At 37.3% G+C, this 26,770-nt stretch overlaps 1 protein-coding gene across 7 annotated transcripts in view; it reads left to right on the top strand.

Annotated features, from left to right (window-relative positions):
- Positions 1–26,770, top strand: part of ARHGAP6 (Rho GTPase activating protein 6) — a 312,132-nt gene that overhangs the window by 256,121 nt on the left and 29,241 nt on the right. For all 7 annotated transcript variants that reach the window (XM_084507617.1, XM_084507616.1, XM_084507620.1 and 4 more), the window contains 2 exons: positions 14,542–14,613; positions 23,041–23,297. In XM_084507617.1, the coding sequence (XP_084363743.1) occupies positions 14,542–14,613; positions 23,041–23,297 (329 nt within the window). The remainder of the gene's footprint in view (positions 1–14,541; positions 14,614–23,040; positions 23,298–26,770) is intronic.

The following is a 26,770-nucleotide window of genomic DNA, read 5'->3' as shown; positions in this document are numbered from 1 at the left end:
AACTTACAGGAAGAACTAATACTGTATGTTTGAGAGAGCTGCCTAGGACTGGAGAAATCCCTACATAGAAAGATGTGCTCTACAGTTCTTTTCTACTTAAGAGAATGTTGCCTAAAAACATGCAGGAGCAGAGGTTAGTGGAATGGTCTATATATTAGAAAATGCAGAAAGCTGTTTTAAAAGTTGGGATTGTTTGAGGTTCTTTGACTGTTTTTCAGAAGTTGCAAATGAATGACACTAAAACGTGCTTGTGCCTGCTGGGCATTTGCTTCCTGCAAGTATTTGAGTAATCACATTTACTGGCATAAGTATTGTGGAAAGTAAAAACCCATTGTTCTTGGGTAACAAGTGTTTGTGCCAAGCATGCTTGCATGGAGGTTAAGTCTGAGTACAGAAGCATCTGCCCTATCTTTTGCAGTCAAAATAACATCACAGTCATGTCACTATTGGTAGCTTCTTCGTAATGTTTCAGTTCACCCATGCTCAAAAGCCCCCTTTGTCACAGCAAGTGCAGTTAGCCTTTTAGGGCACATCTGACAGTTCCCACACTTGCAGAGGAATGCAGAGAATGTTATACCTGGTATGTAAGCCCTCTCCTCCACTTGTATTGCAGTCATTAGCCTTAATGAAACACACTACTGACATTTATTAGTTAAATATCCTGTGATCACAGAGAGGGACCACCTCCCACAGTAATTTTAACCAGCATGTCATTTAAAGTATGCTAAGGTTAGACTTCAATAGGCAATTAGAATTATTTTAAATTCATCAAGATTCATTATTTTTATATGTATGACAGAGGTACTTCAGGTTTTTTGTTTGTTTGTTTGTGTTTTTTTTTTTTTTTTCTCTCTCTTGTTTTTCTGCCTTATCTTTCATTTTCTGTAATCAACAACTCTCTCAGTTCCCTGTCACTCCCCCATCTGCCACCAATAACTATACCAAGAATCATTTATACTTTCTCTAAGTGAACATAGTAAGTTGCAGGAGGCAGTCAGTTCCAAGCAGAGCTTTCCACAGTTTCTCTATCAATGCAGTTACTCTGTGGAAGATTTTAAATTTGTTGTCTGATGTTCTGAATGACAGAACAGTACCATTTTGGTGAAACTTCTTTGCAGTTGCTGTTTAGAACATACTATACTTATTTCAAGGAAGTCAAATCTCTTTATAATAGAAGAGACAACCTACCATGAAATTCACTTGGGTGTGTGCTTTATCTTTGACTTTCCAATTGTGTATGTCCTTTTATGTAAATAGTGAGAAAAACGAACCCTTTACAACACATCTACACACACGCGCACACACAAAAACAAAAACAAACAAACAAACAAACAAAAAAAAACCTTGGTTACCAAGTATGATTGAGTACATCGGACTGCAGACTGACCAAAGATTTGTAAACAACGGGTCATGCTAGATGGCAGGACATGGCAGTGAAAATCAGAGTCAAACTGTACTTTGCAAATATTTGTAAGTTTATAATTTTGTCTGTTTGCTCTTTTTTTCTTTGACCTACCAAATTGGACAGATTGAACTATCAGGCCTGGATTTCTCATATACAAATTTATCGTTACTTCTTTGAAAACTCATGTTTTGGAAGGGAAGAAAAATGCAGGGACTTAGGTGCAGGATGAATGGATCTGTGGATCTGTGCATCTTTAGGGCCCAGGTCCCTATGTGGCCTGGAGTTACCATGTGCTGCAGAGCCAACCCTGATGTGACAGCAAGTTTTCTACTTCTGAGGCAATCAATACATCTCTTTGTAAAGAAATGGCCACAATCAATTCACAGTATGTCAACAATGTTCTGTATTTTGTGGATTTTCTTATTTGTCATTGCTTTGTCCTTTGCAACAGCACGTGCAGGAAGTGCTTTCTTCATAATATCAACAAAGAATAATGAAAAACAATTGGTGTTTTCACAAGAATACATCTCTGACAGTTCCAAAAGTTGCTCAGTTATATTTCTCACTGGTAATACTGTCAATATGGCCTATACCCACACAGGCAACATTGCTGCACAGTAAGCATCCTAGTATAATTAGGTAAATTGCATTATTCCTGTGATAACAGTCCAGCTGATTGCATTGTGCTGGGATGCAAAATGAGCATGCAATGTATGTGTGTGTGTGTACAGCAAAATAGAAAACTTGTGTGTTGTTGTTACACAAAGTGTAGTCTTCACAAACCCTGGAGAAGGACTGTGGGTAAAACAAGGCTGAAAGAGTTATAAGAACATAGAAGTTGTGTGTACTAGGAATTTCCCCTAGGGAGTTTCCATCCTACTTCCTCATGCCTCTTCCATAGCTAAATACAGAGGGGCTTCTTGATAAAGGAGAAGCACCGATGCCTGAAGTTGAGTCCAGTAAAACAATTTATCAAGTGCTGTTGACTACTCAAATTGTATATGATACTGCATTTCTGTGAAAGCATAAAGAAAAATCTGGGGGGATTTCTGGACAACCACCAGAAAACAGCTGTATTCCTACTCATGCCTGTTTAATGCTGCTTTTATAAAGCAGAGGTGCCAGCAATAGTGCTTGAAAGAACAGCACTGCCTAAGGTCATGTTTAGAAGAAAACATTCCTCTTATTCTTGCCCAAGCTTGGCTGCTATGGCTCGGGAAGGAATCCCTTGGGAACAGGGGCTGAGACTTTGGTCCAGTGAGGAAGAAAGGAATCTTAATAAATGACAGGGAAGGAATAGATAAGTTTTTTTTTTGTTTGTTTGTTTTTGTGTTGTTGTTGTTGTTGTTGTTTTTTTTTTCTTTTACACAGTATGTTTAAACCTATTAAGAGCCTTTATACTTGTATTATAAAAGCCTGATACATGTTACCTGCCGCTTGAGATAGTTTATTTTCCTCTTTGTGGATACATGATCATTTGTTATTGATTCATAAACTGTCTCTCTCTTTGGGAGCACAGGCTGCCTGCCTCAATCTTAACTGTAGCAGTAAGAAAAACATAGTGGACAGGTATTCGTTGGCATGTTTCTCTCACACAGTTATTGTGCAAAGGTTCAAGCATAGTAACCAAGAGTGCACAGACCAAACTACTCCCTTTTTCTCTCCCCACCTTTTTAATTGCAATGTAACAATTGTACTTCTGAGAGTTACTAGGCTGAATTATCAAGATGTTGTAAAGGCAACATGCCTTTAGTATCAGCCTGGATATTGTTTTAAAGCTGCAGGTAAATATTGCAGTTATATGTAATATTGCAGTTATACTTTTCTTTTCTTATAATTAATAATCATGAATCCTAGTATTACCCTGTGTTTCAGAGAGTACTACTATGTTATCAAACTTCATTTTTGTGGGAAGACTTAGCTTAAGAGTCCAGGCCCATACCCTCAAAATGACTTGGTAAAATATCTTTGCTCCATTATCATCTTCAGAATTCAAGATTGATGTGTCCAGGATTGAATTTTGATCTTATATCTTCACCCAGGATTGTTAATGGATCAGATGCAGTAGACTGCAATACATGCAGTAGGTTGGGCTGAGGCCAGAACATCCATCTCTGATGAATTATCTTGCTTTTGTTGGCTTGGGTCACAACCCTAATGTTAGGTTGATGCAGTGTTTTTGTTTTAACACACACCACACTCCAAGGTATATTTATGCCTTAGTACAAGTGCGGCATACGTTTATTTTGTACCTTCGGGTTTATTTTAATGTTTCCCAAATGTTTTGTAGTGAAAATCTGAAGGTGAGCCACAGAATTGTCTTCACTTTCCAGAAATGAAAATAAACACACTCTCCAGCTATTTTAGCAAGTGTACCAAACGTAATAAAAGAAATTAACTGCCTTTGCTAAGAAGACTGTTTACTGTATTGTTGCCACCTATGACAAGAATGTATATACACATAATTACTTACTGTTAACAGCAACTAAGTCATACACAGTAGTTTCAGTAATTACAGCAAGTGTTCCACTTTCTGAGGGAATTTCTTTTTAGACTTACTGGGACAGCTGGGGAGAGAGAAGGTAATCCTTAATTTTAGTGTTTAGCTAGAGTCTGCCAAATCTAGTTCTCAGTTCATTTAGTTAGCTATAATTATAATGAATATGATCTCATGTTGGGTTTAGAAACCTAAATACAGTCCCAATCATTTAATGGAAGGTTGTTGCTTATGCTGTTTTAACATGTGCACTTGAACATTTTTGTATGCAAGTTCTGTAGCCAATTTCACCAGGTGTGTGATGCTGCGCATCTGCTCATATGAAGTTAGTCTCTTGTAAGACTTCCTTTGGTAAGGTAAATTGGAAGTATATAATTACAGACTGAGTGTTGGGACAACTCCCTCATTGAAATGGAACAAAACATACATAGCTGGGCTTTCTGAATTTTTATTGTTCATTGGTGCACTTTGTCCCCAATATGTTCCAGCTAAGGTCTGAATAAAAATGGGAATTCAGAATTATGTGTTCTTCGCTTCTTGTTTATTTTGGCAGGGAGTAGATTTTTGGATCTGTTTTTTGCTTACATTACTTGTCATTGTATTTCATTATCCATTTTTCCTTAACACTGAGAGTGACTATGATTTTTATCTGGACTTGCATTTTTGTAAGGGCTCCAAGCTGCTCATTGTTTTTAATCACTGACCATGTTACATACTTCGTAGACTGTTATACCAGGAGAAAGCATCTAAGTAAACTGTAGCCTACACTTCATGGAGCTTTAAGATTAGATGCTTTTGTCCTGGCATACAGTATACCTTTTAAGTAGAGATGGAGGCTTACTAGCACTTCTCTTAATGCTATCCACTGCCAATGCCTCTCATATAATACTGTCTCTAGCAGTGACACTATGAATGATTGAGTGAGTCCATGGAGCATTTGCAAGATTTTTTTTTCACTATAGCAGTGTTTGTGAAAATTATATTAACAACAACAAAGACTGTGAGCCAAACTCTGCTCTTTTACAGTACACTAGTAAATCTTGCATCTATTGTATCACCCTTGCTGTATCAGACCTGCTCAGAGCACTAGAAGTAAACTGTATATCTTGCTGATTAGATGGAAGTTTTTGGGAGGTTTTTTTTTTTCTTTTTCCTTTTTATTCCCCACCCGCTCCAAAAATCCTGATTTTCCATGGAAATGTTATTTTTTCTGAGGACTTTTTCTTTCCTCCCAGGAAAATAAAAACAGTATCTCTCAGTCTGTAAAGAGAAAATAAAATTGACTTAATATTTTAAGCTGGGAGAAGTCCCAGCTGCAAGACAGAGGTGGTTGGAGCACTCAGCATTGTGGTCTGCTACACAGGAGTTTGTCAAAGTGAAGGTGACAGAAGCTTTTCCACGCAGGAAGATAAGCAAGCCAAAAAAAGTTTCTTTTTTCTTCTTCACAGGAGGAAATTTGCAGAAACTTCTTTTTTTATTTTTTTTTATTTTTTTTTTTCAGATTTTACTTTTAGCCACTATTGAGACAAGGAAAACTTTGAAATATATGAAACTTGCCAGAACAAAATTTTTCTGGTGGTAGAAAATGGGGAAGTAATAACATTTCTTGAAAACTTAAGAAAGTTTTTAGTCATCTGTGCCTCTTTTAAACTTTGTTGTTAGGCAGCTCTTTTATAAAAGTCTCTATGTAATGCTCAGCAAATTCATTTCCAAGATTTTCTTCTATCAAATGCTAGGATTAAAATGTTTATGTCAGGAACACTTTATTCAGCATATTTACTCTATCAGTTAGAAACGGGCCAATAATAATTTTAAAAGCAGATGTTTCATTGCTTAGCACAAGGAGAAAAAAAGTTTTTCTTTTTAATTACTAGTGTGCATTTTGTTAAATAAGTAGGAGTTTTGATCAAGAAATAGAATGCATTTTGATCAATGCTATAGGAATATGGAACAGAAGTACAAAATGTCAGGATTTTTGGTGAAATCAATGGCACTGTGAACACACAAATATAAATGTCTGCCACAAGAGAGTTAACATCTTTAGAAGAAAGAATTGTCTAACTTTTGAGAAACTACCCGTTGTGTATTGTTTTGTGAAGGTGGAGGAGGGGAAAGAGGACAGGTGTGGAAATCAAAGGCATGCTGAATTGACAGGGCAGAAGTGCTCCTGTCTTTTCATTGGGCATTGTGGTGAAGGGAAGAGGTCTTGCTGGAGCTCCAAAGACAGATAGGGAAATGTTATGATCAACATTTCCAAGTACAAATGTCATGAAGCAGTTATTGGAGACAGAATTGTGACCAGATGTTTTCATTATTACAGCAAAGTAACCCTAAGAGCTTGCGTTGTTTTTTTGATACTGACTTGTAAGGGTAGTGCTCTTATAAATCCAGTCAGAGACTGTTACATGCGTACGTTTGAATTATGTGAAGTCTCACTGAGTTTAGAAATTACTTCTGAGACATCAAATAATTCCTACCTAATGCAGTTGCTTTAATAGTACATTCAAAATAGCTATTGGCTATAAGTATGTACTCTAAGTACTCTTAAGTATAAATTCATTTATCATTTTGTCTGTATTATTATTCCACATGGAAATCTGAGTTTCTATTTTAAAATGATACCTATGAACATACTGAAAAAGTTGGCCTAAAGGAAACAGTTTTAGGAACTAGAATGCATATATAAAGACTCTAAAACACAATGTTTGGAAAATCGGGTGTATTTAATTCTTTGTTTCTTTCCTAAATCATTGCAAGAACAACTAGTGTAATGGAGGTATTATTGATTGTCTTCTGCCTTTAGTAATTGCTGTTGTCCTGGCCCTTTGTCTTTCAACACTTGACTACGCTGTCCTGTACTTCACAAATAATCCACATGAGGATATTGTGATTCTGGTGAAGCTTTATTAAGAATACTGACGTTGCAACCTATTGATTCTCAGGTTCTGCTTGACTTTGGCAGAGGTTTGCTTTACTATGTGTATTCTTCTGGTATAAATCTACTAAACATTTCAGTTGAATATCAGATTTATTTCTGTTATCATATGCATATTGCTCTTTTCAAAAGTGCATTAGGGAAGTATTTCTGATGAGGATTTCTTCTTGCCTTAGTTTCTAAAGTTTATTTAAATGCATGGTTTCAGTGGAATTGTGGTTGGTGCCAGAAGTCTAAGCTATGTCTCTACATACTGATTAGGAAAAATAAGATGAGTATTGATAGATTTATTTAATCGGAGCTGTGAAACAATGTATATATTTGCATTTTTTTCTTTTTCTTTTCCACTTTCCTTTTTTCTTTTATCAATGCTTACATTTTAGTTATGCTTTCAGCATTATGATGGTAATAAGAAATTACTGACTGTGTGGCTTTGTAGATTCTAAATTGTATAGATTTGTTAGGCTTTTATGCTCAAAAGGCTACCTGGAGATTTAATGGAGACCTAATCTCCTGCTGAAGGTTTTTAAGACGAGATTAGAAAAATGGCTGTGTGACTGACTATTTCTGTGCAGGAAGTCAACCAAAGTGGTCTCTGCAGATTTCATCATGCCTTTTATTCTTGTGGTTTACATTGTCAACACCTGTCACTGTTAAAAAACAAAAAACAAACAAACAAAAAACACTAAGCAAGATGATTAATACTACAGATACAGAGGGCAGGTAATGATTATAATAAAACATGGCTGGAAAGAAGATGCACTGGTGCACTGGTAACTTTTCAAATAGGTAGCATCTCAAATATTGGGGCCCACCAACCTGTCTATTGAGAGACCTTCTGCACCTTGATTTCACTTAATTGCACTAAAGGCTACTCTCATTTCATTTCTTTATTTCTATGGGTATGCAAGCCAGCTTATCAATGCACACACACACAAAAAAAATTAATGCCTGCTAGTGTCAGTTTCATGTCTGTTTTGCTTCTAGCCCACCCGGTACTTTGGGGATGAAAGGTAATTCTCCTTCGTATCAAATCAAGATAATTTTGACTAGGAAAGGTGTGAAAGTACTTTTTTCCTCCCTTATATTATAAAATGACTTCTTATTTAGATAACTAATGCCAAGAAACAGTCAATATTCTCCCACCTCCAGTGGATTGAAGAAAGTTTTAGAGCTTTTTTTTTTTTTTTTTTTTTTTTTTTTTTTTCTAGCTATCAGACAACAACATCAAGGCTCCTGTTTCTTTTTTTATTCCTTTCCTTTTTCCAGTACAGCTAAAATATTTTCTTTTCTGTCATTTGTTTTGATGTAGTAGTACAGTCAGTTTTAGACCCATTTTACCATCAGTTGTGAAAGCACTCCAAGTGACGGATGTCTTTCCCAAAGCTTTCAAACCTCTGCTCATCGTCGTGGTCTCTGAGTGCCTTCCATGTAAAGTGGGTGGCAGCAGCAAAGCCCCCAAGCTCTGCTCCTGCTCACCTATTAAACCTGCAGCTTCCTGCACAGTGGGACTACAGTGGCTTGGGCAGGACTGGAAAGGTGCTTCTTCCCAGCTCTTCTTCTTGCACAGGCGACCTGTGGTGACAGCACTTTCAGGCTGTGGATTCTGCAGCCCAGACCTTGCTCCAGTGCCTGAGTTCCTTATCACACCTGTGCCAACGCTCACTGTCAGTTAGCGAAGTCCCTCAAAACTGAGAATCATGGAAGAACATATTTTAATCACATAGGGTTACTTGTAAACTATCATTTGATTAATAACACTCGGGTTCCTGTAGGGCTTCAACCTTCTTTTGAAATCAGTGACAATTCTAGCAGTTTCATGTTCCAGACAGTTTCTCTGGCAATTTATGGATGTTTTCTGTAAAGTCATATCATTCATATGCCACTAGAGCTTCTTGCTGTTACACAGTAAGGAAATTGTTTATAATGCAAGATTTAATCTTCAATCAGTTGCAACATTTAAACCTGCATGTTGACAAATTATAATTCCTCTTTGTTTCATTGTGATCAGTAATGCAGTAACCCAAAGGACTGCTATACATATAAATACAATATTGTATATATAAATCTATATCTGAGAAGGTACACTAACCACAGGCTACCAAAGAGTCTAGTGGATTGAGGAAGAAGAAAAGCATGCTTTTATCTGGTGATTTAAAGTTTCTTTGGTTAGCTGCAGGTTGTCAAGCACAAAGGAAGGCTAATGTAAAACAAAGTGAACTAAAGAGAGTAACCAATAAAGCAGAAATAGTATGAGAAATGGGGAGGTAGTCCAGGAGTTATGAAGCCATGTAATATTTTGCATTGCTAAGGGAGTGTGTGTGTGTACTGCCAAGGACAGGTTACAGGGAGAAAGAGGGCAATGGGAAATACCTGGGGGCTCAACCCTTCCGTTTTCATAGCTTGTGATGTGCCAAAGCCTTTAGCTCCTCATCCTCTGGTTGAAATGTTTACCTTCCACCTGTGCTGCAGCTGGCAGCGCTCTGGAAGTTACTGTGTGGAGACAAGAGCATTTCAACAACATGTTAATCTAAGTAAGTATTTCAAGATGGACATTTATAGTGACAGGAATGGCTAAGTAAAACCAGCACCCTGCTCTTCAGTAGAGCAGCTCCAAGTATGCATCCAGAAGGAAATTTACTTTGCATAGTGCCTGAAGAAGTGATTGCAACCACAAACACAGTGCAATGAGGAAAGAATGAAACACAATCTATTCTTCCTTGTGCTCTGTCAACAGCATTTAGCAGTATTTTCTACTTGCAAACTCTATTACTTGCAGCACCGCAGAGGCAAGAGTTGAATGTAGCTTGACATTTGGTTCGCAGGCTGAGTGCAGGAAGCTGGCACTTGGGAAATGAATCATTCTTAGTGAGTGGAGTGGACAGAGAGGTCAGACTTGGTGCGTTGGGATGCCACTCGTCATGGTTTTCAAGGCAGAGTGGATTACGCTTTTAAAAAGTACATTCTGTTATGATATAATTACATGCAAGGAAAAAAATACTAATACCAATTAAAGGAAAATGACCATGAATATAGATAGCTACTATGAAGAATTATTTTAGAACTATTACAATATCAGGATTTTCATCCATTTCTGTTCCCATAACTGAGCTATGGGTATGATGTTTATCTTTCACATAATTCTTCTCCTTATACTTTGTGAAAATGACCCTTAATTGTAGAACATGACTTTTCCCTAAATGGACAAGAAGCATAATTCTTATACACAATGGAAGTTGCCAATAATGGTTGGGGGGGGCACTGTGTTCTTCTCTCAGTAACCCCATAAACAACAGATTTCTTTTGTAAAAAACTCGGTGATTTAAATTAGCTTACAGTCTCTGTATGGATTTATGAATTATGTTTTTGATTAAACAAAAAATACTGTTCTTGCATGTAGATAATGTAAAAGAAACATTCATTCATATAGATAATCCATAAACTTTACAGGTTTTATTATTTATAAGCTTTATTTATCTGTAAGGTTTATAAGCCCATACATAAGAAAACAAAGTGTTGAAGAACTCTATTTCTGTTACAGGTTCACTTCAAGCTTATTGCTAGGACACTTTCCATAATTTAAAATCTAATACTATGATAGTGTCAGAAAAATGACTTGGAAAGCTGTAGTACTTCTTTCTACATATTATTTTGATTTAAAATAAATTAAAAAAAAATAAAATTTCATTAGGACTTCACAATATAATGGCTATTAAGTTCACAATATGGAAGTAGTGGCCAAGAGTTCCTGAATGTTAACTCCAGGTGTGCCACTACCTGTATCACCTTGAACAAATTCCCTATACCTAATACGTGATTCTTTTGCTCATGTGAGCAACATCTTATTACCTGATTTATTTTTTTATTTTTATTTTATTTGTATTATTTTATTACCTGACTCACATACACTGAAATTTTGACCTTGAAGTGGACCGTACAAAATCTTGAGAGTGTAACTGAAAATTAAAGGGTGTTAGTATTGACACTGTGCATGAATTTCAACCTTGCATCAAAAACTTTAAAAACTAATAATCTCAGAAGTCATGTTCCTCAATTCTTCAATTCTTGTCCAAAGTCAGTGTATCAGTGCAAATACTCCAGTGTTTTGTAGGCTTTGGTTCACTCATAGAGTCCTAAATAGATGACCTAATTTTTCTAATAGAAAAGTCTCTTTGGCATTAACTGAACCTGGAAGTGCTCGCTACTTTGCAAAAACAGGTCACATAGCAATTTAATATGCACTCAGGAGTTTCATTCCAGGCTTGTTTTTTTTTTCAATATTCATCATGTTAGTCGTAATATATACATGCCAAGAGAGTGATGTATGCATTGCAGCGTAAAATGCAGTCAACATATAAATTAGTAAGTATTGAACAAACCAAGTTCATTTCTGAAACAACTGATCTGCAGAGCTGCCTAGGCAGGTGTTTTCCAGAAAAGTCAGATATGGTTAAAAAATAGAGGAAAAAAAATATCTTCCTTCAGTTTGACATCTATCTTTTGACATGAAGACTTTTGAATTTTCTTGTCTTGCTAATATTCTTGAGTGGAATCTATTAGACAGCAATATATTGCTGATCTATAGAAAGAAGACATCAAGGGATAATAATGTACACAGAAGACTGGATAAAGTGACTGGATGAATGGCTTTTACCAATTTGTGGTTTAGACACTTTCAAACCACAAATGAGAATAGCAGGCCATCTTTAATAGCACTTTGGACTGATATGGTATTACTTTGCATGAATAGTTATTAATCAATTTGAAAACGTACAGTAGGTATTATGCGCGGGTAATAATGCTTTGCCTGTTTTCAGGAATGCTTTGGATATTAATTATATTCTCCAAACACAGTGCAGATAGTAACTGCTAAGTATTATTATTATGAATTGTGTTTGTTTAAGATTTAAAACTGCTGGAGTTGCGCACGTCCCTCAGTACATTATGAATATTTCAGCAGTGCTTATGCCTGACAAAACCTAAATCAACAATCATTTCAAAACGTATTTGCTTTTACACAATATAGGTAGTAATTAATTACGTCTTTTGCTGGGGGCAGAAGAAGAACTGGAACTGACCTCAGACCTCCTGGCAGATCCCCTAAGCTTTAGCTTTTTGCTGAGATTCCTATCAGTCTTACTCTCATATGCAACTCTTTTTCTCTTGGAAACCATATATGTTAATGGTTTCCACTGCCTTCGGTGGAAGCACATCCCTTTGCGTCTCCTCTATCATTCTGCTGCGTCATTCTCTGCTTCAGGAGTGCGCTCCTTCAGAGAGTAGACTCTTTTCAACATTTTCTGTCCTGTCCATCTCCAGAACTGTTACCTGTTTCTTATATTTTTCTGGGCCAGATCACCGCTATGCAAAAATCAAAGAGTTGTCAAGACAAATGCACAAATATTCTCTTAACCTGTCAATTACTGATTAAGTACTTCACAGTTGTAGTTGAAGGAATCACCCATTAAGAACAAGGTTTTTTAAAAGCATAGTTCGTCCCTAGAAGTGATTAACCTGTTTTCCACATGAATATTAATATGTCATTTGTTCCCCTATTCTATATTGAATAGCATTCGTTTTTTTTCTGGTATTTCTGTTATATTTGAGTATGCAGCACTAAAACATTCCAGAAGTTGCAGTTACATAACTGTAATAGAAAAACAATATATATTATATGCAGTTTCAACTTTTGTTCTCATTTTTACATCTAAGTAGACTTCAGTGGAATGTCAGAATATCAATAAATAGGTCTTTGGAGCGTAAAGGCTCTAAGACTCCAAAGAAATGTAAGCCATTTATCAAAAGGCTACTGCAAAGCAGTAATTTGAATTTATAAGATGAAAAATAATTTTAAAATAATAGTGTATATATATAAAGCCAGAACACAATGGCAGTATGCAACCCTATAAAAACAAGCAGTATTGTTACTTTTATGTAAACGGGCTACTGACTATTCATATTGCCAAGAGGTAAAAGAATTTTTGTAATAAACTCAGTATTATGAACTGGGAATGTCAGAAGGTGTGAAAAGACTGGGCATATTAATCAATCAAAGTATGACTTTGAGTTATGAACTTGTCATATGGATATGAAAAAGGAAAATCTAATCATAGACCATATCAGGCAATGAATTACCACTGTTATATTGCTGAAATCTCATCTGGAATACCATATCAACTTCAGTCAGCCTTATTTCAGAGAGATGAATTCTCACTGGAGCAGGTACAGAAAAAGGGGTATTAACATAACCAGCAAATGTGAATCTACCTCTATGTCAAGAGGCAGAAACTGTGTAACATAGTTAAGCAACTGCTAGGAGGTAATATGCTTGCTGTCCCCATATAAATGCAGAATACAAACATAGAAGGGGATTGGATCGAACAGAAGTTGCACAAGGCAAAAGTAAATTTTAATTTTAAAGAAAAGGATGTGAACTGGCTATGAAACAGTCAGAATTTGTCCATCTGTCTGTTGAATAATACTCTAGGCATGTCTTTCAATAGGAGTTGAAGGAAAACTATGAGGAAATTACTTGTATTTTCTTATGGGCAATTGTAAAAATGAGAGTTAATCCACAGAGATCCAATTCATTCCTTTGTTGTCTTTTCCCTAGTGCAAAAGACCACTTAAGACATTGGTTTACATAACCAGAAAAACATGTTGAGGCAGATTATTTGGCATCCTTCTTGCTGTAAAAGTGAAACACACATATTGCGTGTTTATTAATTAATTAATTAATTAATTAATTATTTTTTTCTGTATTACAAAACCCAAAACCAGTAAAGCAAAAGTATGTATCCATTAATCTTTAGCTTTAACGGTGCCTATGTTAGTATTAGTATTAAATCCTATATTAGATCTTTTATACTGCTTTGGAGCTAAAAAAAATAATAAAAAATAAAAGGTACGAGTTAAAGCAGGTCTCTGTCTTAATCTCTTGTATTTGTTGAGATCTAACAAAATGTGTTTGTGTTGACTTTTCATTATAAAAGATGCTGAAGGAAATAATGATAGCCAACCTTTTGACATAATTCTTTCAAGAAGGGACCTGCCTATGCTGCTACTTAAAATCATCAGACCTTAATACCTTAGTGAAAACTTGTATGATATATACAGTGTCAGAGCAGTAATTTCACTTAGACTAATCCAGCTGAACCAATCTGAACATGCTGTACACAAACTGTAAGCTCCCTGTTTGAGTTCAGACCAGATGGGTCATGTGAGGGTAGACAGTTATCACCCAACTAGTCCAATTGGTATGCTGAATTTATCCTGGAGGTCGGTCATGCTTCCTCTCTGAATACTACCTGTGACTCCACAACCTGGCTCTCCAAATTCTACCTCTAGCTCCACAGCCAAGTCACAGTCCTGTGCCTATGGATGAGGGCTGATCAGAACTTAGGGATTTATACTACCTGCTATCACATCTCAATTGTTAAGTCTTCAAAACTATCTTTCCTTTCTGCTACATGGGCTGCATGACCACGCATGCTGTGCCCAGCAGCATGGAGTGGGATACACTTGGTCTTCCAGTGCACTCGTTAGGGCTGAAAGGCTGTGACAGTTCCTAACCTAACCTTTGTGAAATACACCCCACATCCTTCCTGACTTCAAATGCCATGGCCATCTCATGTTCGTACAGCTTATGCAACAGTTTGTTCAGCATTCTTTCTTTTCACATATTTCCTATTTCTTCTCTTACAGATGGGCAAAAGAGGAAGAAATCATTAAGAAAGAAACTGGACTCGTTAGGGAAGGAGAAAAACAGAGACAAAGGTAAAATTTTATGAATATAAACAATATAAATAATAATATAAATATAATTCACTAATTGGGTCTTAGTTTTGCATATGAGATTTCTTTAGTCTTAAATTTATACTTTCTGGAATAGGAAAATGTTACCAAAAATACGTCATATCCCTTTGTATTTGTCATTAGTATAATCCAGATCTTGTGAACTGAAAGTTTCTTTCTTGGAAGAAAAGGAGGAGTTAAAGGACTGAATATTTTCTTCCTTGTTCTTTCTCCCCATTTTCACCAGCCAGTGCAGGGTGCAGGAGTGCAGTTAGGATAATATGACCCAGTTGTTTACCTGCATATACACTCTACACTCTCCCTTGCAATTCACAAAGCATGTAAACCCAGCCCTGCCTAAGCCAGTCAGATGGGGTTCTTTTCTTCCTTCCTCTTTTTTTTTTTTTTTTTTTTTTTTTTTTTTTTTTTTAAACCTTAGGAAAACAGCCATTGTTTAAAATGCTTCAACGGTACCGATCACTTGGGTCTTAATAGACTCAATGTGATATGGATTTACAGATACAGTTGGACTTTTTTGTTTGGACACTAAGCAGCTTTATGGGCTGGGTCCTAATCCACCAGACTTGACCTGTAGTTTGCAGACATTTGAACTAAGTCTAGACACTGAGTGTTGAAACCAATCTCTGAAATTGTAGTTTTCAGCATATAATTATGCATCTAATTTTATGTTCACTTCTAGAGAAATAGTTCTAGAAAAGTAGTAGTAAAACTTGGTTTTTGCACAACTGTACTGGTCGAGCACTTGTAAATAATGTTATTTTCTGCTATTATATTTCTGCTCTTTTTTTTTCTTTTTCTCTACCTGTATGGTGGCACTCAGTTACTTCTGAGATCTGCATTCTGTTTTTGTTCAGATAGTTTTTCTGGACATTTTGGACTTAGTAGTTGCCCACAGGAAAGATCAGCACTTTGTGCTTATTCATCCTTGTATATATTTATCTGTTTCCTGTTTTTCAGCATTGCTGTGGAAAAAAAAAAAAAAAGAAAGTTCTAGTTGACTTTAGCCAAGCATTTTTAAAAATCACTATGCTGATTCTTTTAACTTGTAATTCCTTTTTTCTTCATTTAGCTTCAGGCTGTTTCAAATTTTCCTCCCATCTTCCACTGCCTTATTCTCATTTTATAGGTTGAATTCCAAGATGTCTTTTGCTTTCTAAGATGTCCAAGCTCTCTCCATGTATAAAATATTACAGGAGCATCCCCTGAGGGCAAAATACTTCAGCACTACTAGAATGGCAGAATCTGTTTCTCTCTTTCCTTCAGGATTTCTGCATTGACAGTGGTGTTGAGTTGGTCAATAAGAGTGCAAAGGGCCAGGAAACCTGAAGGAATCAGGTTCCCAAGCAGATTCTGTCAACAGAGTGAAAAGAAAACAATGTTAACTTTGCTGTTGTTGTTGCTATCAGCAAACATTAAGCAAAGATAGCCAAGATAGCAGCATATAGCACCCCACTTCTCAGTGTTTCTGTCCATGATTGTTTCCAGTGTGCTTCCCTCTGCCCTACCAGGTTATTGAATATCATCTGTCTCACAGTTATTTGCTGAGCAGACAGTTAATCCATCACTGCAGAGAGGATAAGCCACCATGAAGGTGGACATTTGTGCCATGTAGGTAGTTAGCCTGGTGAAGGACAAAGGGGAGGCAGCAGCATCTGCATCTCCTGCCCTGCTATGTGTGTTGAGATATGCGTGTGCCTGCCAGGAGCTGGGCTTCACATGGAGGCAGCATTTAGGCAGAGTTGGAAGGCTTAGCATGATGGGCTGGGACGTGAGGCCCAGGAATTCAAAGGGACAGAGTTGTAGAGCTTTCAGGCTGACGAGCTGACCTTTGCAAGGAAAATGTAAGGCCTCGTGTCTTGGTACTACTCATCTTCACATCTTGGCAGAGCCACACCTGCTGCCCTAAGGAATGGTCCCTATGTTGCTGAATTTCGAGGCAGAGGTAACCTCTCTCCTTTCGTGAGCTGAAAGTATTAGCCTGATCTGTTCCACAGATTTTTATTTATTTATTTTTTTTTAAACAAGCATTTCTACCGTTTATTTTATAAAGAGAATATCTTCCATTACTGGGCAACCGGTCCAAAACAAACACTCTGCAATGTGGCCATGGGTGTACGCACACAAAAGGCCAAGAACATGCACTTTTTCACCCTTGCATGTCCCTGGTCCTGTAAGGAATGTCTGCCTTCTGTTTCCTTTTTTTCTTGGTGACAGCGCACCATCCTTAGAGGCAAGCAGTGAGAACAGGAAGAAGGACACCAAAGTGGCATCAGGGAAGCTGATTGCCGGAACGCTTTTTATAGACGAGTGATGGCTGCCTTAATGCAAAGAGCAGTCCCCTCACTTGAGCATCACATATATAAGCACAGTTTGCATACATGAATAATTCCAAATATATTGAGTTCCCTATATCCCAGCCTCAGAGACCCCACATATCAGAATGAGTAGTAGCCAAGGGGTCCTGTAGTTAGGTCTTACCTGGAGTATGTGTCACGTGAAAATTCTTTTTTTGAATGAATAGCCTTCTGAAAGTTAATCCTCACAATCATTGGCCTGTCACCCACTGTGTGATCCTGTGTTTGGCTTGCAGCCAAAGCTCGCTGAGATGAAGCCACAGAGGTGGAAAAAAGGCTGCAGTGCTGATCACCAGGGATGCACAATGAGGCCTTGCTTTAGGGAGCACGAGGAGTGAGCCTCACATACAATTTATTCTGTTTGCAATCAGCTTTGTGTCTTCAGGTATGGACAGTTCCTGAAAAAATGTAGGGAGGCTTTGTATACTTAGTTTTGCCTGATACTCCCTCTACGTTAGCACTGTCATACAGTGGACCACCCTGGGGTACAGACTTGTGGAGTTACTCTGTCTGTGGAGATGCAACATCCCTCTGCTTGGTGCCTGAGACTGTTCTTCCCCCATTCCACCCCAACAGATGGCTGTGCTTAAAAACATTACTGAAGGGATATGGTACTCATTTCTTCTAGGACTGTTCTGAGAATTAATCACCTATATTTTAGGATTTATTCCAATCTGTGGAGTTTTTACTCTCCTAGCATCACATTTTATTTAGACAGATCAGTTGATCTGCTAAAGTGAGAGTCTCAGCAAACTGTTATTCTTTTGAAGGCCAAGAAAGGCAAAAAGTAGAATTGAATGCACTTTAAATAAGATTGGTATCTTTATTTTGTCTTTTTTTGACAGGTACATCTGTCAAAAATTAATTAAAAGGGGAAAAAAATCTAAAACAAGTGTTTTCATTTGTTTTTACAGTTCTGAGTGACTCACCAGAACAGGATATAGCAAAACTTGCTGGATGTAAACGAATGAAACAGGAGAGCAGCAGTCCACCCAGTTATTTAGGCAATGTTTTCAGCTGCTATCATTCAATGTCTTTGCTTTTCTCTGCCCTGCCTCCTTGTTATTTATGGCCATTGTGATTCTCCATCGTTTTGTCTACATGTGTCTCCAAACACTTGCTTTAGCTGCTGACAAACAGTACTCTGGCTGGAGGAGCAGTAGAATGTCAGTGCTGCTCAGAATACGAAATTCTCTGGATGCTCTGCATGCTGGTGGCCGGGTACTGTTCCCTTGCAAATTCACTGCTAATTTTGATGACAGCAGAAGTGGAGCGTTTCATCTGTCTGCTGCCAGCCATACATGGGTCAGCGTAAGCATGCCTCCTTGGAAAGTAAACACAAACATTCCTGAAGGAGATGCCTCTCAGAAAGGATTTCTCATAGAAGATGTTATCAGTAAGCCAGCTCCATATTTCTTTGGTTCCAGTAAACTCCACAGGTGAACTGAGAGACCTCCTTAGAAATAGCAATCACTTGTTGCATGATTTGTTGAGCAACCTTTTCCTAATGTTTCTGTGTGGAATGTAAATTCTTGACACATTCATCTGTGGGGCCTTGGCAGAGGTGCTACGTATGCTGTACTTGCTGAAAAAAAAAAAAAAAGTAAGGCTATGGGATATGTGGTTTCTGGAAAAGATGTTTGATTTTTCTTTAGTTATAGTTTGAAATTCTCAAACTTCTTCCATGTTTACTTCTCAACCATTCTCATTAAATTTAGACGTATTTCTTAATGTTTGCATTTTTTCTTCAGTAATTCAACCTATGATGATGTCAGCATGTCTTGGCATATTCTAAGGAGTGAACTGAATATATGGAGCTTCTTTTTTATTATAGTTTATTAGAAATGCGTGTGTTTTTTTTTCAAGCTTTTTAGTGCCCCACTGTGCTATTTTCAGAATGTGTGTTATGCTCTCAAGGCAAATGAAAGTTATGTTAAGTGACATTGTGTCATATTTTGCATTGAAGTCAACTAAATAGCTGAAGAACCTCTTATTTAAAGCAAAAACAATAAAAATCAAAAACCTCTCCACAGAAAAGTCAAAGTAACTGGGAAGGCCTTGTATCACTCCTTTAAGGTCAGTGAGCTTGGACTAGCTGGAGAAGGGAGTTCTGTCACAGAGCTGGTGCTGGGCACATGGTCTTATCTTCAGTCTTCTGTCAACATAGTATTATGTTGAGATGGAGGGACTTCTGCCTTGATTTAAAGAACCCTCCCCATTTAAATATCCCTTTTAAAAGGGATATTTTTTTTAGTATCTCAGCTGTCTCCCACTCTGTTTCTATCATTTAATTGTGATTAGTAGGAGTGTCTCTGTTGATCGAAGTCACAAGGTTTCATCAGCTCCAAAACAGCATTTAAGCTGTACTAAAGGAAAAAAATAAAGGCTAAGGAGACTACCAAAGTTGCTGTATTTTATACTGTTCACATTATTAGCATTAAAAACCTCATTACTGTCTAAAATGTAGACCTCACAGGTTCTTAATAGATTGTCATTGTTTTGGGGATGGAAGCCACAAGTTTCAACAGCAGAATCTTCAGATAAGCCTTTGAAGCTATATTTGGGCTGGATTGCACAAGGCCAAGTAAGCTAACTGCATGGGTCAACATCCTGGGTATCATCTTTTGATGAGCAAAGAAAAGGATTTCTGGTCACTGAAACTCTTATTTGGTCTGGATGTGACTTTTTCTGTGAAATGTTCTTCTTTTAATTAGAAAATGCTGATTTACTACCACAGAAAGATTTAGGAATGTTGCGGTTTCGATCAAAATTTTGTAGAGAAACTTTCCTCAGCTGCAAGATGGACTTTCTTGTCCATCTTTCAGAGAAATGAAGCACTTCTCCAGAATAGCAAACTGTCTCTTGTGCCAGTAAACACTCAAAACAAAATAGATCAAAAGTCATGACATTATATGCTTCTGTTCAGCATCAACATGTGGGTCTGCATTTCCAAGATGATTGCCTGATCTGCCAGGTTGTTTCCATTTTTTACACACTGTTGTCTCCAAAATTTCTTTTTCAGCAGCCCACTCCCCTAATTGAAAAAGTGATCGACTTTCATTGGGGTTTCAGAGAGTAACTTACTTAGTAGCTTTCTGACCATAGCAATCACATAGTAATACAACAGACTAAAATTTGAGCCTCTGCTCTAAAGAGCATTTCTTCATACAAATGAAACACCTTCAACAGTAAAGATCCCCACCCTACAGCAGCAAATAGGCAGTTGTTACTTTTACCTGGATCTTGAGGCTAGAACCTCAAACCTACACATCTTACTTCTGAGTCACTGCCCCATCACACTCCCTCAGGAGTTTGCATGGTTTTGTACCACTGCAATTCCTCTTTTTTCTAACAAATCTGAAACTTCAAAAGGGCTGGCATTCACTCTAATGGACATGTCATTACCTGTCCAACAAGGAAGTTCTTGGAATTGAATACTTCTGAGGAGACTGGAGAGGGGGGAGTATAAAACATACTCCCCTCCACCATATACCACACACACACACAAAAGTTTTGCTGGGAACTTGAGGCTGTAGCTGGTCTGTGGTGGGTGCAGCCCATTCTCTTGATTTCAACAAATGAACAAAAAGTTACTGATTTTGCCAATTTTGTAACGTAATTACCACTGCCAGCCAGCATCACTTCCATCTGTATTTAGTCTGAAAATCAGCCAGTTGGTTTTCATCCAGTTCCCCATCTCTGCCAGACATTGAGAAACTGGGAAAGTGGTTCATGTCCTCTGAGAAGGGTGCCTACAGCAAAGCTCTGTGTCCTTTCACGGCTCTACAGGCATGTTGAACAAGAGCAATTAAAAACCTGGCATTCCACACCTGAGGGTTTGTGAGGAGGAACAACACTTACCCTCAAAATAGCAGCCTTTACATAACAAAGTTGGGGAGTAGGGCTATCGTAATGAAATCCATTTAATGAAGCAGTGCTGAAATCTCATCCCCTGCTAATCTCATCCCAGTTGATCCCAGTGTTGTAGGATCAGTGGCATCAGCGTGATGTTGGGTATCACTGGGCTGTGTACTGCTGTCCCATCCCAATTTGAAGTATAAATGACTCTGAGACAAAAACAGGTAAATAAGTCTTGTTTAGGATTTCATTTGGCTCAGTGGCCTTTGTCAGGAAATGTTGTAGAGGGACATGTATGGGGACTGCTAGCGTTAGGTCAGAGGTTGGACTCGATGATCTTGAGGTCTCTTCCAACCTAGAAATTCTGTGATTCTGTGACATTTGAAAGGGATACTGGAGGCATAATGAAGTACCTGGTTATACTGTCAGAAGGGGAGTAATGTTGCAGATGTGTGTTTCAGGTGAATTTTCAAAGTAAGCACATGGTCTTAAATGTTCACTGAGAAAATAATTCAAAATACTAAACATATATATATATATATATTATATATATATATAATCCTAATAATCTTGTCATTTTACAGTCATACTCCACAGGGTGTAGGGGGGATGGGCTTAACTCTGGACTCCTTGAACTAGCCATCTCTGCATTGCTTGATACTTATATGGTGATGTACTTTCTTGTCCTAAATTAAATGCAGACAGTTTTAGATGTCATTCTACTCACTGGTCACCTTCAGACTTGCTTGGTATGTGGAACTTCCTGATTTAGTTTTATCTGGTCACCAAAGTTAGTTCATGTCTTAACATTTCATGCTTCTAAAGAGCAGTAATGTTTCTCAGCAAAGCAGAACAGGCCCTTGTTTCTTTCATATGATGAGATAGTAGTACCCTCACTCAAGATTCAAAAAAATATACTCTTATTTCCAATGTCTTACGTCAATTTAATAATAATTTAAACATAGACAACATTTTAAAATGTCATCAAAGACACAATCACACTGAATTCTGGGAGGAACTTTGGCCTTTATTCATTCAGAAGGTTGTAACAGAAGAAAGGATGAATATGTAAGGATCTTTTGTTTGCTTTTTTTTTGTTTGTTACTTTTTAATATATAATATATATGAATATATATATATATAATATATATATTTATATATATGTAAAAGCTTTTAATCTCTAGTGCCTTGTTTATTCCTGATACTGGCAGCTCTGAATTTGGAACCTAGTAGAAGCTGCACCCATTTTCACCATGATGAATAGGCTCAGCAGCAATTCTTTTTCATTCCATTTGAATACAAACCAGTTCTGATTTGCAGTCTGGCCCAGTAGTTTTGATTCTGCTAATCTTTGGTAGGAAAAAATAAGAAACTTAATGGTGAGAATTTCAGTGTTAGATGTTGGCTGATTCACTGTGAAGCACTTTTCTGTTCTTTAAAACATTTGACCACTCTTAAATTTAAGACCTAAGTATATGCTGATTTTGTAAATTGCAGTTATATCGATGTATGTATATACTCTACAGTTATATTGATGTGAAGTGGGTGTATACTACTGCAAAAAGGGTATAGTTCTTGTATATAGTTAAAACGTTATCCTTGAAGGCTTAGTCTGAGTAGTGGATGCAATTACAAACGCCCTGTACAGGTAGGTGCACGCCTTCCTGACCTGTGATGAGACCCACACACGTGCCCATACTCCTTGACTCCAGTGCCCTGCAGCATTTGTGAGAAACAATCTGGTGAAAGGGTCATGAGAGCTGCGGCACGTTTAAGCCAGGCTCCCCAGTCTTAAGGTTTGGTTTCCAGAGCCCCCACTGGCCATCTGCACTATCTAGATATGGCCAAAGGTGCCTGACTTCCAGTTGCTTTCAGTGGAAGTTAAGATCTGAATTAGTTCTGTTCCCAATTGATTTTCCAAGATTCTGTGTGGTATATCATTTACGATCCAACTGGAAACAGGAGTCAGATACCATGAACTACAATTACCTGGCATTTGTCCACTATTATTTTATTGTTTGAATGTTGTTATTGTTGTGCAGTCCTGTACCTCCTTGGAATTATTATATATTTAAAGAGACTTCAGATTGTTTTTCTTTTTAACAGCTTAATACTGACTTCTTTCTGTACTAAATAAATATCAGATGTTCAGTAAATATTAACTTTTTTGTTGCAGAATTTATTCCCCAGGCTTTTGGAATGCCCTTGTCCCAAGTGATTGCTAATGACCGGGCCTACAAACTCAAGCAAGACTCTCAGAGAGAAGAGCAAAAAGATGTTTCAGATTTTGTGGCCTTTCTCTTACCGTTTGGAACAAAAAGGCAGAACAAAGAGCTTTCCAGCAGTAACTCATCTCTCAGCTCCACCTCAGAAACACCAAATGAATCCACTTCTCCTAACACACCAGAGCCAGCACCACGAGCAAGGAGGCGTGTAAGTACACCCATAACATCATCGTACGTGCCTGTTGCTCTGTGGAGGGTATAGGCAATGCAGAAAAAAAAACACTTTTATTTGTGGATTGTGGAATATTTTTTGCATCATGTTGGAACCATGATCTTTTAAGTGGAGGCCAGCCTGATGAATACCAGAAAACCCTTACTGTAGTGATCTTTTTCTGGTGCTGATGGGAAAAGATCATACGAATGGTGCGAGTCTGTTGCAGATCTCAGTGATAGAGATTATTTAGAACTCCTCCCGCTCACTCCCTATATCTACCTCCTTATGTTTAGGTCTTTTAGATTTAATAAATTCCATCCATCTTCCACCTGATTTTTTCATCTTGAGAAGACTAAACCTGTGCAATTGATATTTATATAGATGCTTCTGTTAATTTAGCTCCATAAACTCAGAAATAAATTAACTATTAATCTCTGTAGTAATGTTAATAGAAGTCCTTATGGCCTAATTCAAATCCTGTCCTCAGTGGTAAATAAGTTATTGGAATACATTTGTACCAGGCCCTTAAAATAATTTTTGCATACATGCTAAGAAAATGCCTTTGGCAGCAGAACACAGTGCAGTGTTTTAGGTTGAATGTTAATCCTGCACGCAAGAAAGGTATCTGGTAGACCATTTGTTTGCAGGGTTCTGTTTCTTGCAAGTAAATTTTATGCTCTGAACTCGTAGAGATTTCCAGTTTTCCAATGCTGCAGCTAGTAGCAGTATTATAAATGTTTTGTTTTGTTTTCTTTTTTTCCTTTTTTTTTTTTTTTTTTTTAGTGGAGTTGTCCATGGGATAGAGGCTCTAAAATTATTGCTTTTTTTATTTCATATTGTAGTGGAGATAAAAGTGCACAGTAAAATACTTTAGATAAAACCCCCTGTTAAGTAATCTGTGAAGGAATTCAGGATACGTGAACAGACACTGGAAAATAAAACATTTTCCTAAGATCCTAGCCTTCTTTTCCCAAGGAGAAAACCTGCTTCAGAGAAATGTGATATAGGGCTCTGCAAGATGCATTGTTAAGAGGGGTAGAAGGGTGGATCTGGAGTACTGGAGTAAATTGCAGATTAAGAGAAGGTTCAAGAGCCCTACAGCCTGCCTTCTTTCCCTCTAGCTGTCAGCTGAAGGTTATACTTGAAGTGTCAACAGTCTGTCTGCAAAGAGCTGAGGGCATGATATTTGAAGATGTTTGCATTATTACATGTAGTGCACATCCATTGGCTTCTCCAGACCATATGAACAGGCAATTGTTCTCACACACACACAAGTGCAAAGTACACTTGAATATGTGTGTGAAGAGAAATCTGCCAACTTCTTTCAGCATTTGGCATAAGCACTGACAAAAAGTAGAAATTCACTGTATAAACCCATTGGCATCAAAACCTGTTTTCATCTGAAAGATGATTCGTGTTTCTAGATATGGTCATTTGTTGTTCTTTTCACAAAGTGTGATACGATCTCTAACTTGTATTTGACCAGCCAGCAAGCATTAGGAACCTGGATCCTTTGTTACCTAAAAGGAATAGAGGTCCATCAGAACCAAGTTCCTAGAAGCTTTTTATGGAGCTTTGGTTTAATGCCAAGATTGCAGCTTTCAAGGTGTTGAACTTGACCCATTGGTCCATCCGTAGTCATGACACTGCAGTAGCACAAGGTTCACTTACAGAGAAGTAAGAGTATGCTAAGGTGGAGAGTAGGATGTGGAGGGAGCTACCATTTTCTCTCTGGAGTGTTCTCAGTTGCACTACTTTATCAATGCAAATGTTTATTTAAAAAAAAAAAAAAAAAGTTGATTCATGCAATTGATGCAAACAGTTTCTCATACAAATGCTGCACGGAGTGCAGTCCTGCCCATAAAACCCATGCTAAACCCATTTTAAACTTAAATTGGAGATGTGGTTTGTAAATGTGCCATTCAGCTCCTTGTAATTGTGCCATTCACTTGCCCAGTTTATTCAGATTCTGAGCTCAGCATGGTGGAGCAGGCCTGCACTTGGTATGGCCAGGTAGTGTTGTACTTTGGCTACTGAACTCAAGGTCATTCTTCCTAAAGCCAGCTCAGTGTCGCAGTTAATCCACAATTTTGATAAAGTGCCCAAGGATAATGGAGAACTGACTGTATTTGCATCTATTTTAGGGATCTGAAATCCGACTTAAGTGACTCTGTGATAATAATGATTCATGAGGTAAGGATGTTTTGCAGGCAGGGAAGGACCAGCAAGTGCAAGGTATAAAGGTGGGCAACTGTCATACAGGAGCTGCCTGGGAACTGCAGTGGTGAGGATTGTGTTAGGATTTGCAGTGCCAGTCAACTGATTTTGATGTCTGAAACCCCAAATCTTTAAAAAGGAAAGAGGAAAATAGATCAGCTTGAAATCCTACAGGAACGGATCACAGCCTGAGAATGTCCGTGGTTTTTGTTTGTTTGTTTTCTTTCTTTTGTTGTTTGTTTCTTTCTTTCTTTTTGACAGGAAATGTTAAGGGGAATCAAATAAATGTTTTTTCTGAGAAACACTAGAAATCATGATTGAAGTTGCATTCCAAAGTGTCTAGTAGTTGCTTAGAGATGTGGGTCACAAAAAATTATCTAAAAACTTCACTGTGTTTTTTCCTAAGTCTTCCATGAGTTATGAGAAACAGGACTAACCCTGATAAGTTAGATGTTATGAACTGAAATGTTTTAAATTCATTTGAAATCTCAGTGGATTTCATTTGAGTTGCCTACAAGATGGAAATTTTTATAAAGCTCAGTTTTCTACACTGATGGAAGACAATAGTTCTAGAGCTTGGTAATTCCCTAACAGGTCCCATTTAACAGACATAACGATCTTGCCTACAGTCTATGAAATGCCTGTCAGCAGCAGAAGAGCTTGCTTTGAAGAAATTAGAGTTCTCAGAAAAGTTTTGAATGGAAATTCTACACTTTTTCATTCTGTGTTAAAATAGCATGCTGGTTACCTGTTCAGCATTTTAGGTTATGGTATCTGTTGTGTTTTTTTTTTTTTTTTTTTTTTTTTTTTCCAGAAGGAAAGGAAATATTAAACAATATATATATTTTATTGAGAAATAAAAAATATCTTTTTAATTATTTTTATTATTATTCATAAGCCTAAAATACTTTTGCTTTGTAAGTTTAATAACAATTGATCAACTATGAGGGAAATGGTTGTTTTGAAATAACAGTAATGTTGTGGTTTGAAACAAAAATCTTCATTTTCGAATGTGAACATTGAAAAATGCCATAAACCTCATGCTGCTTTGTCCTTTACTGGCTGCTTGAGTCTTTGTGCTTCCCTGTAATCTAAAGATAACGTTCATAGCTTTCATTGGAATATTAATGATTTTAAGATGCATGAAGTAGAATTACTGAAAAAATATCATCTCTGTACCTCCTCTGGTGAGTCTTTGTCTGTCATAATGCATTTTTATTTCAATCTCTACAGCAAATCAATTGGTAGCC

This window comes from Aythya ferina (genome assembly GCF_964211825.1).
Source record: "Aythya ferina genome assembly, chromosome: 1".
Lineage (NCBI taxonomy): Eukaryota > Metazoa > Chordata > Aves > Anseriformes > Anatidae > Aythya > Aythya ferina.
The sequence above is the reverse complement of the archived record's forward strand: the minus strand, read 5'-3'. Positions and strand labels throughout refer to the sequence as shown.